The 12,586-nt window shown below is 45.7% G+C and overlaps 1 protein-coding gene across 1 annotated transcript in view; it reads left to right on the top strand.

Moving 5' to 3' along the window:
* The first annotated feature begins 638 nt into the window (after window positions 1-638).
* LOC124110432 (E3 ubiquitin-protein ligase CHFR-like) overlaps window positions 639-12,586 on the top strand; it is a 42,921-nt gene continuing 30,973 nt past the window's right edge. Inside the window, exons 1-5 of the mRNA XM_048396133.1 lie at window positions 639-861; window positions 2,386-2,482; window positions 9,184-9,232; window positions 11,204-11,267; window positions 11,462-11,572. Coding sequence (XP_048252090.1) covers window positions 768-861; window positions 2,386-2,482; window positions 9,184-9,232; window positions 11,204-11,267; window positions 11,462-11,572 — 415 coding nt within the window. The 5' untranslated portion in view covers window positions 639-767. The remainder of the gene's footprint in view (window positions 862-2,385; window positions 2,483-9,183; window positions 9,233-11,203; window positions 11,268-11,461; window positions 11,573-12,586) is intronic.

The following is a 12,586-nucleotide window of genomic DNA, read 5'->3' as shown; positions in this document are numbered from 1 at the left end:
AAACTACTGATATTCACGTTAATTTTACAATATTTACTTAGTTACTTCGTTTTTGAAGTTTTGCAGTTTTTACAATGTCACTCGCAAATAAACTCGGGACAGCGATAGTGCACAGGCTATTTTTATGTGGAAGCCAGAGAGTTAAAACACCTTTTTTATTCGCTTAGCTGGAAATGATCGGTGTGGATGCCAATTCGAAGTTTGACACTCAATGAACGAATTTGATTGCCAGAGAACGCGGGAAGGTCCCGATCATGAGTGAGTAACTATTTCATTCCTTTTAATAATCTACTAATCTGTACAGTGGAGCAAAGACGTGTATACGTCTTTGAGTGGAGGGAATGATCTATCTATCTATCTATCTATCTATCTATCTATCTATCTATCTATCTATCTATCTATCTATGAATAATTATTATTTTAAGATATCTTAAAATATAGAATAAATAGTAAAGTGACGACTCGTTAAATATGACAGCATAAGGCGTGTGGTCAAATTAATAGTCTAAAAATTACTATAAATATTCACCTCTTGGAACGCCATCACAATTTAAGTAATCCGCAAAACAAGAATCATAATCTCATTTAACTGCATGTACACACATTCACGAAGATAGATTCAAGGGAGATAACCACACCCGGAAGTGCGTGACTTGTTGCGACAAGCAGGCGAGGGAGATGTAGATCGGCGATTGCTTCATAACTAAATATCGGTCTTGCAGCACGTTGTAGCACCAGTCGCCCTAGTCAGAAGTACTTCCACCGCCATGGAGGCCTGGGCTCAACTTGTATGTACGACTGACACGGAGACACCGCCCACTGAACTGGACAAGGACAAGTTCACCATTGGACGAGCTGGAGGTGGCGATTTTTATCTTGGAAAATTTAACTGATATTGAGGTTATTAACATGATAAACTATGCTTGTGACTGTCTGTCATGTTGCTAAATGTGATTCAAAGTGACGTGCACTTTCCCAAGGATAAAGACCATTATTGCCTGAAATTGATGGTGTTGAGTAAAGGACATAGGTTCTCGATCACAATCAACTTCTCAACGTAAACACATGATATTGACATGTCACTACCGTGTGTCAACTAGTCAAGGACTTTATTTTTCTCACCCTCAGTCCTAACAGTAAATCATATTAGAAAAATGTGATAAAATATAACATTTAGCTATGGGTTTAGTGCATTATTGCCTACTGCAGTACACGTCGGACTAAATCAAAATACATTTCTTGACATCTGTGTCTCGGGACAAAGTTTTGTTTGTTTGTTAATTGTTTAACGCTGCGCTCAGCAATATTCCAGCTCAAAAAATGTCATAACGGTCACAACAAAAAAGTCATAACAGAAAATAAAGAAGACAAACTCAAGTATTGTGTCACATTAATTGTATTATATACGTTGTATGACAGTTCATAACAACACATGCACACAGATCTTAATTCAGCACTACCTCAGTGCTACAGATCACAGTTCACACATCCCTATCACTGTGTACACATCTGTAAGATAAAGGGTAAACTGTACACATCCTGCTCACATTGAATATTCATTTTTTTATTTTTTTATTTTTGGTGTGGCCATTATGACTTTTTTGTTGTGGCCATTTTAGCTTTTTGTGGATGTTTTGACAATGGGTTTGTGGCCATTTTGACTTTTTTGTGTGGACGTTTTGAGGACGTTTCGACTACAGTTTGTATCCTGCCTGCAGGTCTAATTAATATAACATGTCGACGGCATACATCACTTCGGGTTTTCTTCCCTCAATAACCTGGCATGCTGTGATATACCTGAAATATACCCGTGCTTGTCATGAGAGACGTCTAACGAGATTGGGTTGTCAGACTCGCTGACTTGGTTGAAGCATGTCATCGTATCCCAATGCGTGGATCGATGCTCATGATGTCTATGACTGGATTGTCTGGTCCAGACTTGAATGTTTACAAACTGCCATCATATAGCTGGAATGTTGCTGAGTGCAGCGTTAAGCAACAAACACTCACTCACACCTATCCACCTGATAACACAAACTTATAGGCCTGCACATACTTCCTACTACTCATGACCAATATAAAAGAAGGAAGAGAAATTGTCTGTTGTGAAAAATGTTGAAATAAAGTATTCTCATAATCATATCTTTTGAGAATCAGTACTCAACAAAACGATCATTTTTTTATAAACTTTGCATCAATGTGTGTTGACATAGTTGAAGACAATTCCCTAGTTTTATTTTGTTAGCACATACTTTCAAGTATTGAACATTCACAATTGTGGTCACCGTACTCATTTAGGTGTAATACTTTGTTAAAATGAAAATAACATATTGTTTAATTTGTCCAAAATTTAATTTATCTTTGGTTATGCATTTTAATTCCCAGGTAACGACATATTCCTGGCCGGCAACAAGCTTGTGTCTGGAGTCCACTGCTATATTGAGAGGGATGCATCAGGAAAAGTCTGGCTGTATGACAGCAGGTACACTTGCCCCTTCACCAGCCCCTGCGGGGACCAAGGTTACAGTCTATACCCCGGGTCTCTGCGGGGACCAAGGTTACAGTCTATACCCCGGGTCTCTGTGGGGACCAAGGTTACAGTCTATACCCCGGGTCTCTGTGGGGACCAAGGTTACAGTCTATACCCCGTGTCTCTGTGGGGACCAAGGTTACAGTCTATACCCCTGGTCACTGTGGGGACCAAGGTTACAGTCTATACCCCGGGTCTCTGCGGGGACCAAGGTTACAGTAGATACCCCGGGTCCCTGTGGGGACCAAGGTTACAGTCTATACCCCGGGTCTCTGTGGGGACCAAGGTTACAGTAGATACCCCGTTCCCTGGGGGGACCAAGGTTACAGTAGATACCCCGTTCCCTGTGGGGACCAAGGTTACAGTCTATACCCCGGGTCTCTGTGGGGACCAAGGTTACAGTCTATACCCCGGGTCTCTGTGGGGACCAAGGTTACAGTCTATACCCCGTGTCTCTGTGGGGACCAAGGTTACAGTCTATACCCCGGGTCTCTGTGGGGACCAAGGTTACAGTCTATACCCCGTGTCTCTGTGGGGACCAAGGTTACAGTCTATACCCCGGGTCTCTGCGGGGACCAAGGTTACAGTCTATACCCCGGGTCTCTGCGGGGACCAAGGTTACAGTCTATACCCCGGGTCTCTGTGGGGACCAAGGTTACAGTCTATACCCCGGGTCTCTGCGGGGACCAAGGTTACAGTCTATACCCCGGGTCTCTGTGGGGACCAAGGTTACAGTCTATACCCCGTGTCTCTGTGGGGACCAAGGTTACAGTCTATACCCCGGGTCTCTGTGGGGACCAAGGTTACAGTCTATACCCCGGGTCTCTGTGGGGACCAAGGTTACAGTCTATACCCCGGGTCTCTGCGGGGACCAAGGTTACAGTAGATACCCCGTTCCCTGGGGGGACCAAGGTTACAATAGATACCCTGGGTCTCTGTGGGGACCAAGGTTACAGTAGATACCCCGTTCCCTGGGGGGACCAAGGTTACAGTAGATACCCCGTTCCCTGGGGGGACCAAGGTTACAGTCTATACCCCGGGTCTCTGTGGGGACCAAGGTTACAGTCTATACCCCGTGTCTCTGTGGGGACCAAGGTTACAGTCTATACCCCGGGTCTCTGTGGGGACCAAGGTTACAGTCTATACCCCGGGTCTCTGTGGGGACCAAGGTTACAGTCTATACCCCGGGTCTCTGTGGGGACCAAGGTTACAGTCTATACCCCAGGTCTCTGTGGGGACCAAGGTTACAGTAGATACCCTGTTCCCTGGGGGGACCAAGGTTACAGTCCATACCCCGTGTCCCTGTGGGGACCAAGGTTACAGTAGATACCCTGGGTCCCTGTGTGGGGACCAAGGTTACAGTAGATACCCTTGGTCCCTGTGTGGGGACCAAGGTTACAGTAGATACCCCGGGTCTCTGTGGGGACCAAGGTTACAGTAGATACCCCGGGTCTCTGTGGGGACCAAGGTTACAGTAGATACCCCAGGTCCCTGTAGGGACCAAGGTTACAGTAGATACCCCGCATATGTCATTATTAATTTCCAAATTGTAATTCCCAATTGATATTGATGTTGTTACAACTAATGAGAATTTTTTAAAAATAAGAACTTTAGAAAGATAAAAAAAAAATTCCCCAATTTGCCTGCGAAGGACACATGCTTTAAAATACCAGATAACTCACTGAGGTCAACTCTGACCTTGCTAATTGTTTGTCTGTTGTTGTTATTATCCAAAGTTTTAAACTTATCCTATCTCACACTATGCATTTCTTCCTTCTTCTTTCGATCCTATGTGGAAACACACATGAACAAAGATTCCAGCTTATACAAACAAATCACCCAAATACATCCTAGCATCACCATGAGCACTACCGAAACAAATGGGTCACGCTCTATAATCCGGTGCACGACGACTGTGTAGCAACCTACACGACCAGGTCACCATCATCACTTGTTTAGCCGTGCCATACCTTCTTTCTCATCACATGTTTTTGGAATATTAATTAGCGAATACATTTTTTATTTTTTTTATTTTTGTAGTAGGCTGCCTCCTCCTTGGTAAGAACGCCTACGATACTCATGAAGGTGACCAGAACAGACGAAGTACCCAGCTTGGTACTTTATCCTTGTCGGATCCTCATGATCATTGCTGTGACTGTCATGGCCTTTGTTCATAGGACTGTTGCCCGCCTCCGTGGTCTAGTGGTAGAGCGTCCGCTCGGGGTTCAATCCCCGGCCATGTCATACCAAGAGACTTTAAAAGATGGTACTTGTTGTTACCCTGTCTGACGCTCAGCATTAACGGACGAAAACAAGGACTGGTTGGCTCGAAGTCAGTATACTGTGTCTGAGTGGAGTATTCATGTTAAACTGCAGCATGGTATCTCAGTGAGCTAGCACTATAAATCGGCATCAGTCCGGACGAGTACAAGCAGCCACACAAACACACATGTACATGCACGTCGCTATGTAAGTGCAATAATCTTGGACGCGACGTTAAACCCCATTTCACCTCACCTCATAGGACTGTTCCCAGTATTCTCACATCCTTTTGTATTTACCTATACCCATGCCATAAGCGTAATATTGATCTGCAGTCTTAATCTAAGGATGCAGAACACGGGCCTTACTCTGCTGAGATGCCCGAACATCTTACAAAGTTGGCTGCCTCATCTTCGCCTTCCCCTTCACCTACAGAAAGGATAAGCCACACCTCCCTGACCAAGATCGACTTCAACGTTTAATGGTTTGAAAGGTTGATATTAGAGGGGTCAATAGTCTACAGACCTATCGATCTCAGAAGACTGATAAGAGGCAGAATGCCATACATCTAGGTCGGTATTGTACTGATGGAGACTGTCGCACTGATTCTTCATCGTTCATCTGATTGATCTTACATTTAAGGACAGGCTCAATCTACCTCTACAGGCAGCTCTGATCACCATCGACGTTGGGACCGATCTCGATGTACCACTCAGACTCACAACGACATGTCTATCAACATTCATCTGGCAATCGACATGGACATAACGTTACTAGGAATCGACATCACGACTGGAATGGGTTACCCTCCCCTGTGGATGGATACCCCTCCCCTAAAGATCGACGTCGATGCTCTCAGCCTATGGATCACCGTTGGGATCAACATCAATACCCTCCACTTCTGGGTCGACATGGGTGACATTGACACCCCCCTCCCCATCGGAGCACATGTTCTATCTACATGTGATGTCAGCAATGTCGCTAATTTTCTGAGAAGGATTTATAACCTGCCTTAGCAATTGTGCAGCCGCTAGAAAGAGAGGATACGAGTCTAGGAAAGGATACAGTATTCAACTCTTAATGAACACTTCTTCATCGATGCCTCAACCCTAGGCTGGGTAGCTTACTTCTATGATCTGCTGATGGCATGGCACTTGTTCGTCTACGATGAGATCCTTTGTGCACCAGATCATGATCCGAAGTCTGAGCAAGGCACATTCCCAGGATCCACAATGTCGCCTGAACCCAGATTACCATGAAGACATGCCCAGTCAGAGCTCTCCTGCATCTATGTCGAGGCTCACTTTCATCCCACTTTCCACAACGGCCACCACAGAAGTCTCCTTTTGGCTTCGACTGACTCTCCCTTGGGCCTACGCTTTACCTGGATGGCTCCGACTGACTCTCCCTTGGGCCTACGCTTTACCTGGATGGCTCCGACTGACTCTCCCTTGGGCCTACGCTTTACCTGGATGGCTCCGACTGACTCTCCCTTGGGCCTACGCTTTACCTGGATGGCTCCGACTGACTCTCCCTTGGGCCTACGCTTTACCTGGATGGCTCCGACTGACTCTCCCTTGGGCCTACGCTTTACCTGGATGGCTCCGACTGACTCTCCCTTGGGCCTACGCTTTACCTGGATGGCTCCGACTGACTCTCCCTTGGGCCTACGCTTTACCTGGATGGCTCCGACTGAGTCTCCCTTGGGCCTACGCTTTACCTGGAATGCCTCCTCCTGTGACATCCAATCCACATGAGACGAGAGCCATCACCTCTACCATGGCCCTGCACAGCAATTGTACTCTGTCCGCCATTATGGAGTGTGGTGTTTGGAAGTCAGATACTGTCTTCTCTTCCCACTATCTATGTGACATCTCAGTCACTGATTTTCAGGGCCTCCATCATTTCGGTCACTTGGTCCTGGGGCAACAACATGGGTGCACACAAGTGCAAATAGACGTAGCTGTGTACCCTCTGTGGCAGCCCAGTACTCTATGTCCTGTACATGCACATTAATCTTTGGAACATCCTTCCTTTGTTTATTGTCATTATCCTGGTTCCCAGACTCAGTACCCAGTGGAGGGTGAGCTACCTCGTCTGTAGAGACTCATCATTGAAATCGTCGCAAAGCACGGCCATTTTGGGTGTGTCCCAAACACTTACCTGCTCACCTCTGCTTTAGGCACGTGATGTCTCGGTATTGGTTTGATGATCCTGTTGTCAATTGTTCCTCTTCTCGTCTCAGCATGCTTCAATCCCATGGGCGTGATTGATAGCATTGAAGAAGCGTTAAAAGCTGGCTCACCCTATTGTCCATGGGAGATAGTGGTGTGGTCTGTCTTGTAGAATTGATTGGCTGGATACCCCTTCCTAATCGATTATAAGTCGTATGCTGTGTAGATTGTTCACAGCCATGCGTTTGTTCATGGAATGATGTCATACATGAAAACATGTCACGCATGTTATACCCGCTTCCATGCTGTAACATCATACTGATGTCTAGGGATCACATCGCCTGTGATGCTGTGTTTTCTGCTGCAGTTTTAATCTACTACAGGAATGGGTATCTGTGCCCCAGCATCCAACCGTGGGATAAATGCATAGTGTGAGACAGGACAAGTTTACATTTTTATTTTTTACTTACCCATCTCACATCGTAATAAGCCCTCCTGACCATCCCACATCACAGCTCTTCCAGCCTGTTAGCCCTGGGAAAGAGAATGGTGGAACAGGGGTGTTCACATGATCAGGTCATGAGGGATGCTATGCACAGGATTACAGTGCTTGACCCATTTGACTATGGTGATGTTGTATGTGTTCGGTGACTTGTTTTTAGAAGCTGGAAACTTTGTTCAAGCGCATTTCCACATAGGATCAAAAGAGTGAGTGTGTTGGGTTTAACGCGTCTTTAAACAATATTCCAGTTATATCAGCGCATGTCAGCTTAATGTGGGAGGAAAGCCCCAAGCGATGCAGGTCTCAGATGTTTACCACTTTGGTGAAACCCACAAGCATGGGTATGGTGCTGACAAACCTAGAAACATTATTGGGGTGAACTGGGATTCCAACCCACAATCATAGGTTTCTGGCATGCCCAAGGGACGTTACTCTGCACAGCAAATCACGGTGCTTTGGACGACTGGGCCACCCGTGCCCCCAGGATCGAAAGAAGAAGGCAGAAATGCAAAGTGTGAGATAGGATGAGTATATAGATAAACAATTTAATGTTAAATTTAAGATATTTCCATGTTTTGATTTCTGTAGTTTAGTTGTTCATTTCTTGTGGTAGACACTCATAGGTTTTACCTTTCTGCAAATAATTAGAGCAACCATCATATGACAGGAATGGATACGTTTTTTCTTGGAAAACATATGCATGATACTACATTGTACTGGTGATAACAGATACATCAAAAGAATTGTGGTAACCCCAGTTCTTATGTCCCAGGAGGACAACAGAATGGGTAGCCCAGTTGTGTAAGGTGTGGCTATGTAGAGTTACCTCCCTTTCCTATGCAAGGATCCAATAATCATTGGTTCATATCCCAGATTTACTCTGATTATGATCCTTGATTTGTTTGCAGTTTCCCTGAAGTGGTAAAGGTCTACGTTTACTTATCACACACATCAAGCTGACACACCATGATATAACTGATATACTGGTCAAACTGGCATTTATCAAACTCACTCATGAAATGTTATTTCCATCATAACCTTGTGACTAAGAAACATTGCAGTTCACTTTCATCGCAGCTGACCGTGGGTTTCAGTTTGGTAAAGTGTGTATTGTGAGAGACGGACTATGTTCAATTGGAAAGTGAGTGAGTTAGGTTTAACGTTGCTTTTAACAGTATTCCAATTCTAGCTTGATGTGGGTAGAAAGCCCGAAGTGATGCAGGTCCTAGACGTTTACAAGTTTGGTGAAACCCTTAAGCAAGGGTTTGGTGCTGACAAACCTAGAAACATAGTCAGGGCGAAGCAGGATTCGAACAAATGATCGTAGGTTTTAGGTGTGCACTATGTGGGTTGGTTGGTTTGTTGTTTAACGCCGCACTCAGCAATATTCCAGCTATATGACGGCGGTCTGTAAATAATCGAGTATGGACCAGGCAATCCAGTGATTGATATCATGAGCATCGATCCACTCAATTGGGATCGGTGACATGCATCAACCAAGTCAGCGAGCCTGACCACCCGATCCCGTTAGTCGCCTCCTACGACAAGCATAGTCGCCTTTTACGCAAACATGGGTTGCTGAAGACCTGTTCTACCCTGTATCTTCAAGGGTCGTGTGCACAATGAATTGCGGCACCTAAGCCCACTGGGCCACCCGTACCCCCATTAATTGGTGTGTGTGTCATCGGTAATAGTTGATTATTCTCCACATGCAGCACCAATGGCACCCTGCTGAACATGACCCACAAGCTGACCAAAGGGGAGGTAAGTTGTCACTTTTTCGGCCATAGAATTATCTCAGTAATATCTTGTACTATGATACGATGCCTCTCTGCGGGAAGATCGGAAATCTCCTCCACAGGAGTTTGCATCAAATGAGCTATCTAATTAGCCAATGAGTGTCGAGTATTCACGTTCTTGAATAAAATGAGTGAAGCATTAAGATCAATCATATTTTACTTCTATGTAAGCTACCAATTCTGAATGTCAATAATAAAGGATGTTTGACTCAAGAACCCACTCATCCTTCATTTGGATTGGGCAATCGAAGTTCATTTATGATTCACCTCATGCAACCTTCTATTGAAGGTTTGTCAGATCTTCCCACACAGATGTATCATATGTGAGTATAAGATTGGATTTTAATATCATTGAAACATCAAGCTTGATATAAATTAACTCTTTGCCCTTCAAAGAATAAAACAGCATGTTTTTGTTTTTTTCTTCATTTCCCCTACCAAGCACATATTTAGAGATTTATCAAATATGCATTTTTAATTGCATGTTTTTTCAGATCCTATGATTTTTAAAAATTAGTGTTGACCAGTGAAGATCCAGGGTAGAATAGCTCTTCAGCAACCCATGCTTGCCGAAGAAGGCAACTATGCTTGTCGTAAGAGGTGATCAGGTGGTCAGGCTCACTGACTTGGTTGATGCATGTCATCGTACCCAATTGCATGGATCGATGCTCATGATATTAATCACTGGATTGTCTGGTCCAGACTTGATTATTTACAGCCCGCCATCATATAGCTGAAATATTGCTGTGTGGTGTTAAACAACAAACCAACCAACCAACCGACCAATTAAAATAAAAATAGAAACTAAGAAATTATTCTGGTGTTGTCATGGTTACCAATACTACCCCTCAAGCACACACACATAGGGAATCCCCTGTCTTTGTCTCACATTATGTGCTTGTAATGTTACGTTATGTTATTTTTATTGCAAGTAGGCGTCACAACAATCCATAGAGCTTACTATAAGTAGTCCTTGGTAGGTGGCCTCATTTGCATAGTTTTTGGATTGTAATACTTTGTTTACTTGATTGTTTTATTGCAGCAAAGACACAATCTAAAATATGTGACCTGTTTGAAATAGGGTTTTAATATCAGGGTAGCATTGACAGTTGCTTGTGCTATCAACCACTGGCCTGCCTGGCGGGGAATCACTTACTCGCTGCTAGGGCTGGGACGGGTAACTCGGGTACCCGCTACCCACAGGACTACCCGGACCCGTGGTTATTCATGTGATATATTATTTAATGACGAAAATAAATGGAACTCTAAAGTTACACTACAAGTCATCAATGGTCGCATTTCTTTCTGAATATGCACCCATTCCTTTTCATATGGTTGAATAAAGATATAACTTAAGTCAATTCAGTGTATGCATGACCAGATCGCTTAAAACATGTATCTAAATACGTTTTGCAAGTGCTGTGGTAAAAAATTCCCAATTGAACGTTTTGTATCTCTTGAGACCTACAGTGGGAACCTGGGAGGGTCGGGTAATAGGGGGCTGGGTACCCGGGTAGGGTCGGGTAACAGGGGGCTGGGTACCCGGGTAGGGTCGGGTAATAGGGGGCTGGGTACCCGGGTAGGGTCGGGTAACAGGGGGCTGGGTACCCGGGTAGGGTCGGGTAATAGGGGGCTGGGTACCCGGGTAGGGTCAGGTAACAGGGGGCTGGGTACCCGGGTAGGGTCGGGTAATAGGGGGCTGGGTACCCGGGTAGGGTCAGGTAACAGGGGGCTGGGTACCCGGGTAGGGTCGGGTAATAGGGGGCTGGGTACCCGGGTAGGGTCGGGTAATAGGGGGCTGGGTACCCGGGTAGGGTCAGGTAATAGGGGGCTGGGTACCCGGGTAGTAAATTTGGACCCTAATTACTGCCCATAGTGATGCAGCTAGCATGTTGACGGTGACAACATTTAGTCAGGACTGGAAATGTGTTTGCAGTGTCGGCAGCTACAACATGGGGACGAGTTCCACGTCGTGTACAAGAAGAACAATGAAGAACTCAGTAAGTGCATGTTCTCTGGTCATTGGGTTGGGTGCCGCTTTGGTCATGGTGTTTGTGATGGTTGCAGATATAATGCAATTTTGTTTTTCAATTTCGTTGTGCTATTGAATATTTGATACATTTCCAGGTTTTCAGTACTCAAATGTGAAATTTTGTTTTTCTCCTGACCCAAGAAGTGTTTGTGATGGTTGCAGATATTGGGTACTTGTATCAGGATCTGCAGGAACTTGCCAGGGAGGAACAGGAAGAACTGGAGGGCACCGAGGAGTACCACCACCGGCCCAATCCTGATGCCACTCTAGTGGGTGAGTCTATAGTACCACCACCAGCCCAATCCTGATGCCACTCTAGTGGGTGAGTCTATTGTACCACCACCAGCCCAATCCTGATGCCACTCTAGTGGATGAGTCTATAGTACCACCACCAGCCCAATCCTGATGCCGCTCTAGTGGGTGAGTCTATTGTACCACCACCAGCCCAATCCTCATGCCGCTCTAGTGGGTGAGTCTATTGTACCACCACCAGCCCAATCCTCATGCCGCTCTAGTGGGTGAGTCTATAGTACCACCACCAGCCCAATCCTGATGCCACTCTAGTGGGTGAGTCTATTGTACCACCACCAGCCCAATCCTGATGCCGCTCTAGTGGGTGAGTCTATTGTACCACCACCAGCCCAATCCTGATGCCACTCTAGTGGGTGAGTCTATTGTACCACCACAATCCCAATCCTGATGCCGCTCTAGTGGGTGAGTCTATTGTACCACCACCAGCCCAATCCTGATGCCACTCTAGTGGGTGAGTCTATTGTACCACCACCACCAGCCCAATCCTGATGCCACTCTAGTGGGTGAGTCTATTGTACCACCACCAGCCCGATCCTGATGCCACTCTAGTGGGTGAGTCTATTGTACCACCACCACCAGCCCAATCCTGATGCCACTCTAGTGGGTGAGTCTATTGTACCACCACCACCACCAGCCCGATCCTGATGCCACTCTAGTGGGTGAGTCTATTGTACCACCTCCAGCCCAATCCTGATGCCACTCTAGTGGGTGAGTCTATTGTACCACCACCAGCCCAATCCTGATGCCACTCTAGTGGGTGAGTCTATTGTACCACCTCCAGCCCAATCCTGATGCCACTCTAGTTGGTGAGTCTATTGTACCACCACCACCCGCCCAATCCTGATGCCACTCGAGTGGGTGAGTCTATTGTACCACCACCAGCCCAATCCTGATGCCCCTCTAGTGGGTGAGTCTATTGTACCACCACCAGCCCAATCCTGATGCCACTCTAGTGGGTGAGTCTATTGTACCACC

This window comes from Haliotis rufescens, unplaced genomic scaffold, assembly GCF_023055435.1.
Source record: "Haliotis rufescens isolate VD_foot unplaced genomic scaffold, xgHalRufe1.0.p SCAF_15, whole genome shotgun sequence".
Classification (NCBI taxonomy): Eukaryota; Metazoa; Mollusca; class Gastropoda; order Lepetellida; family Haliotidae; genus Haliotis; species Haliotis rufescens.
This window is presented reverse-complemented; position numbering and strand designations above follow the sequence as displayed.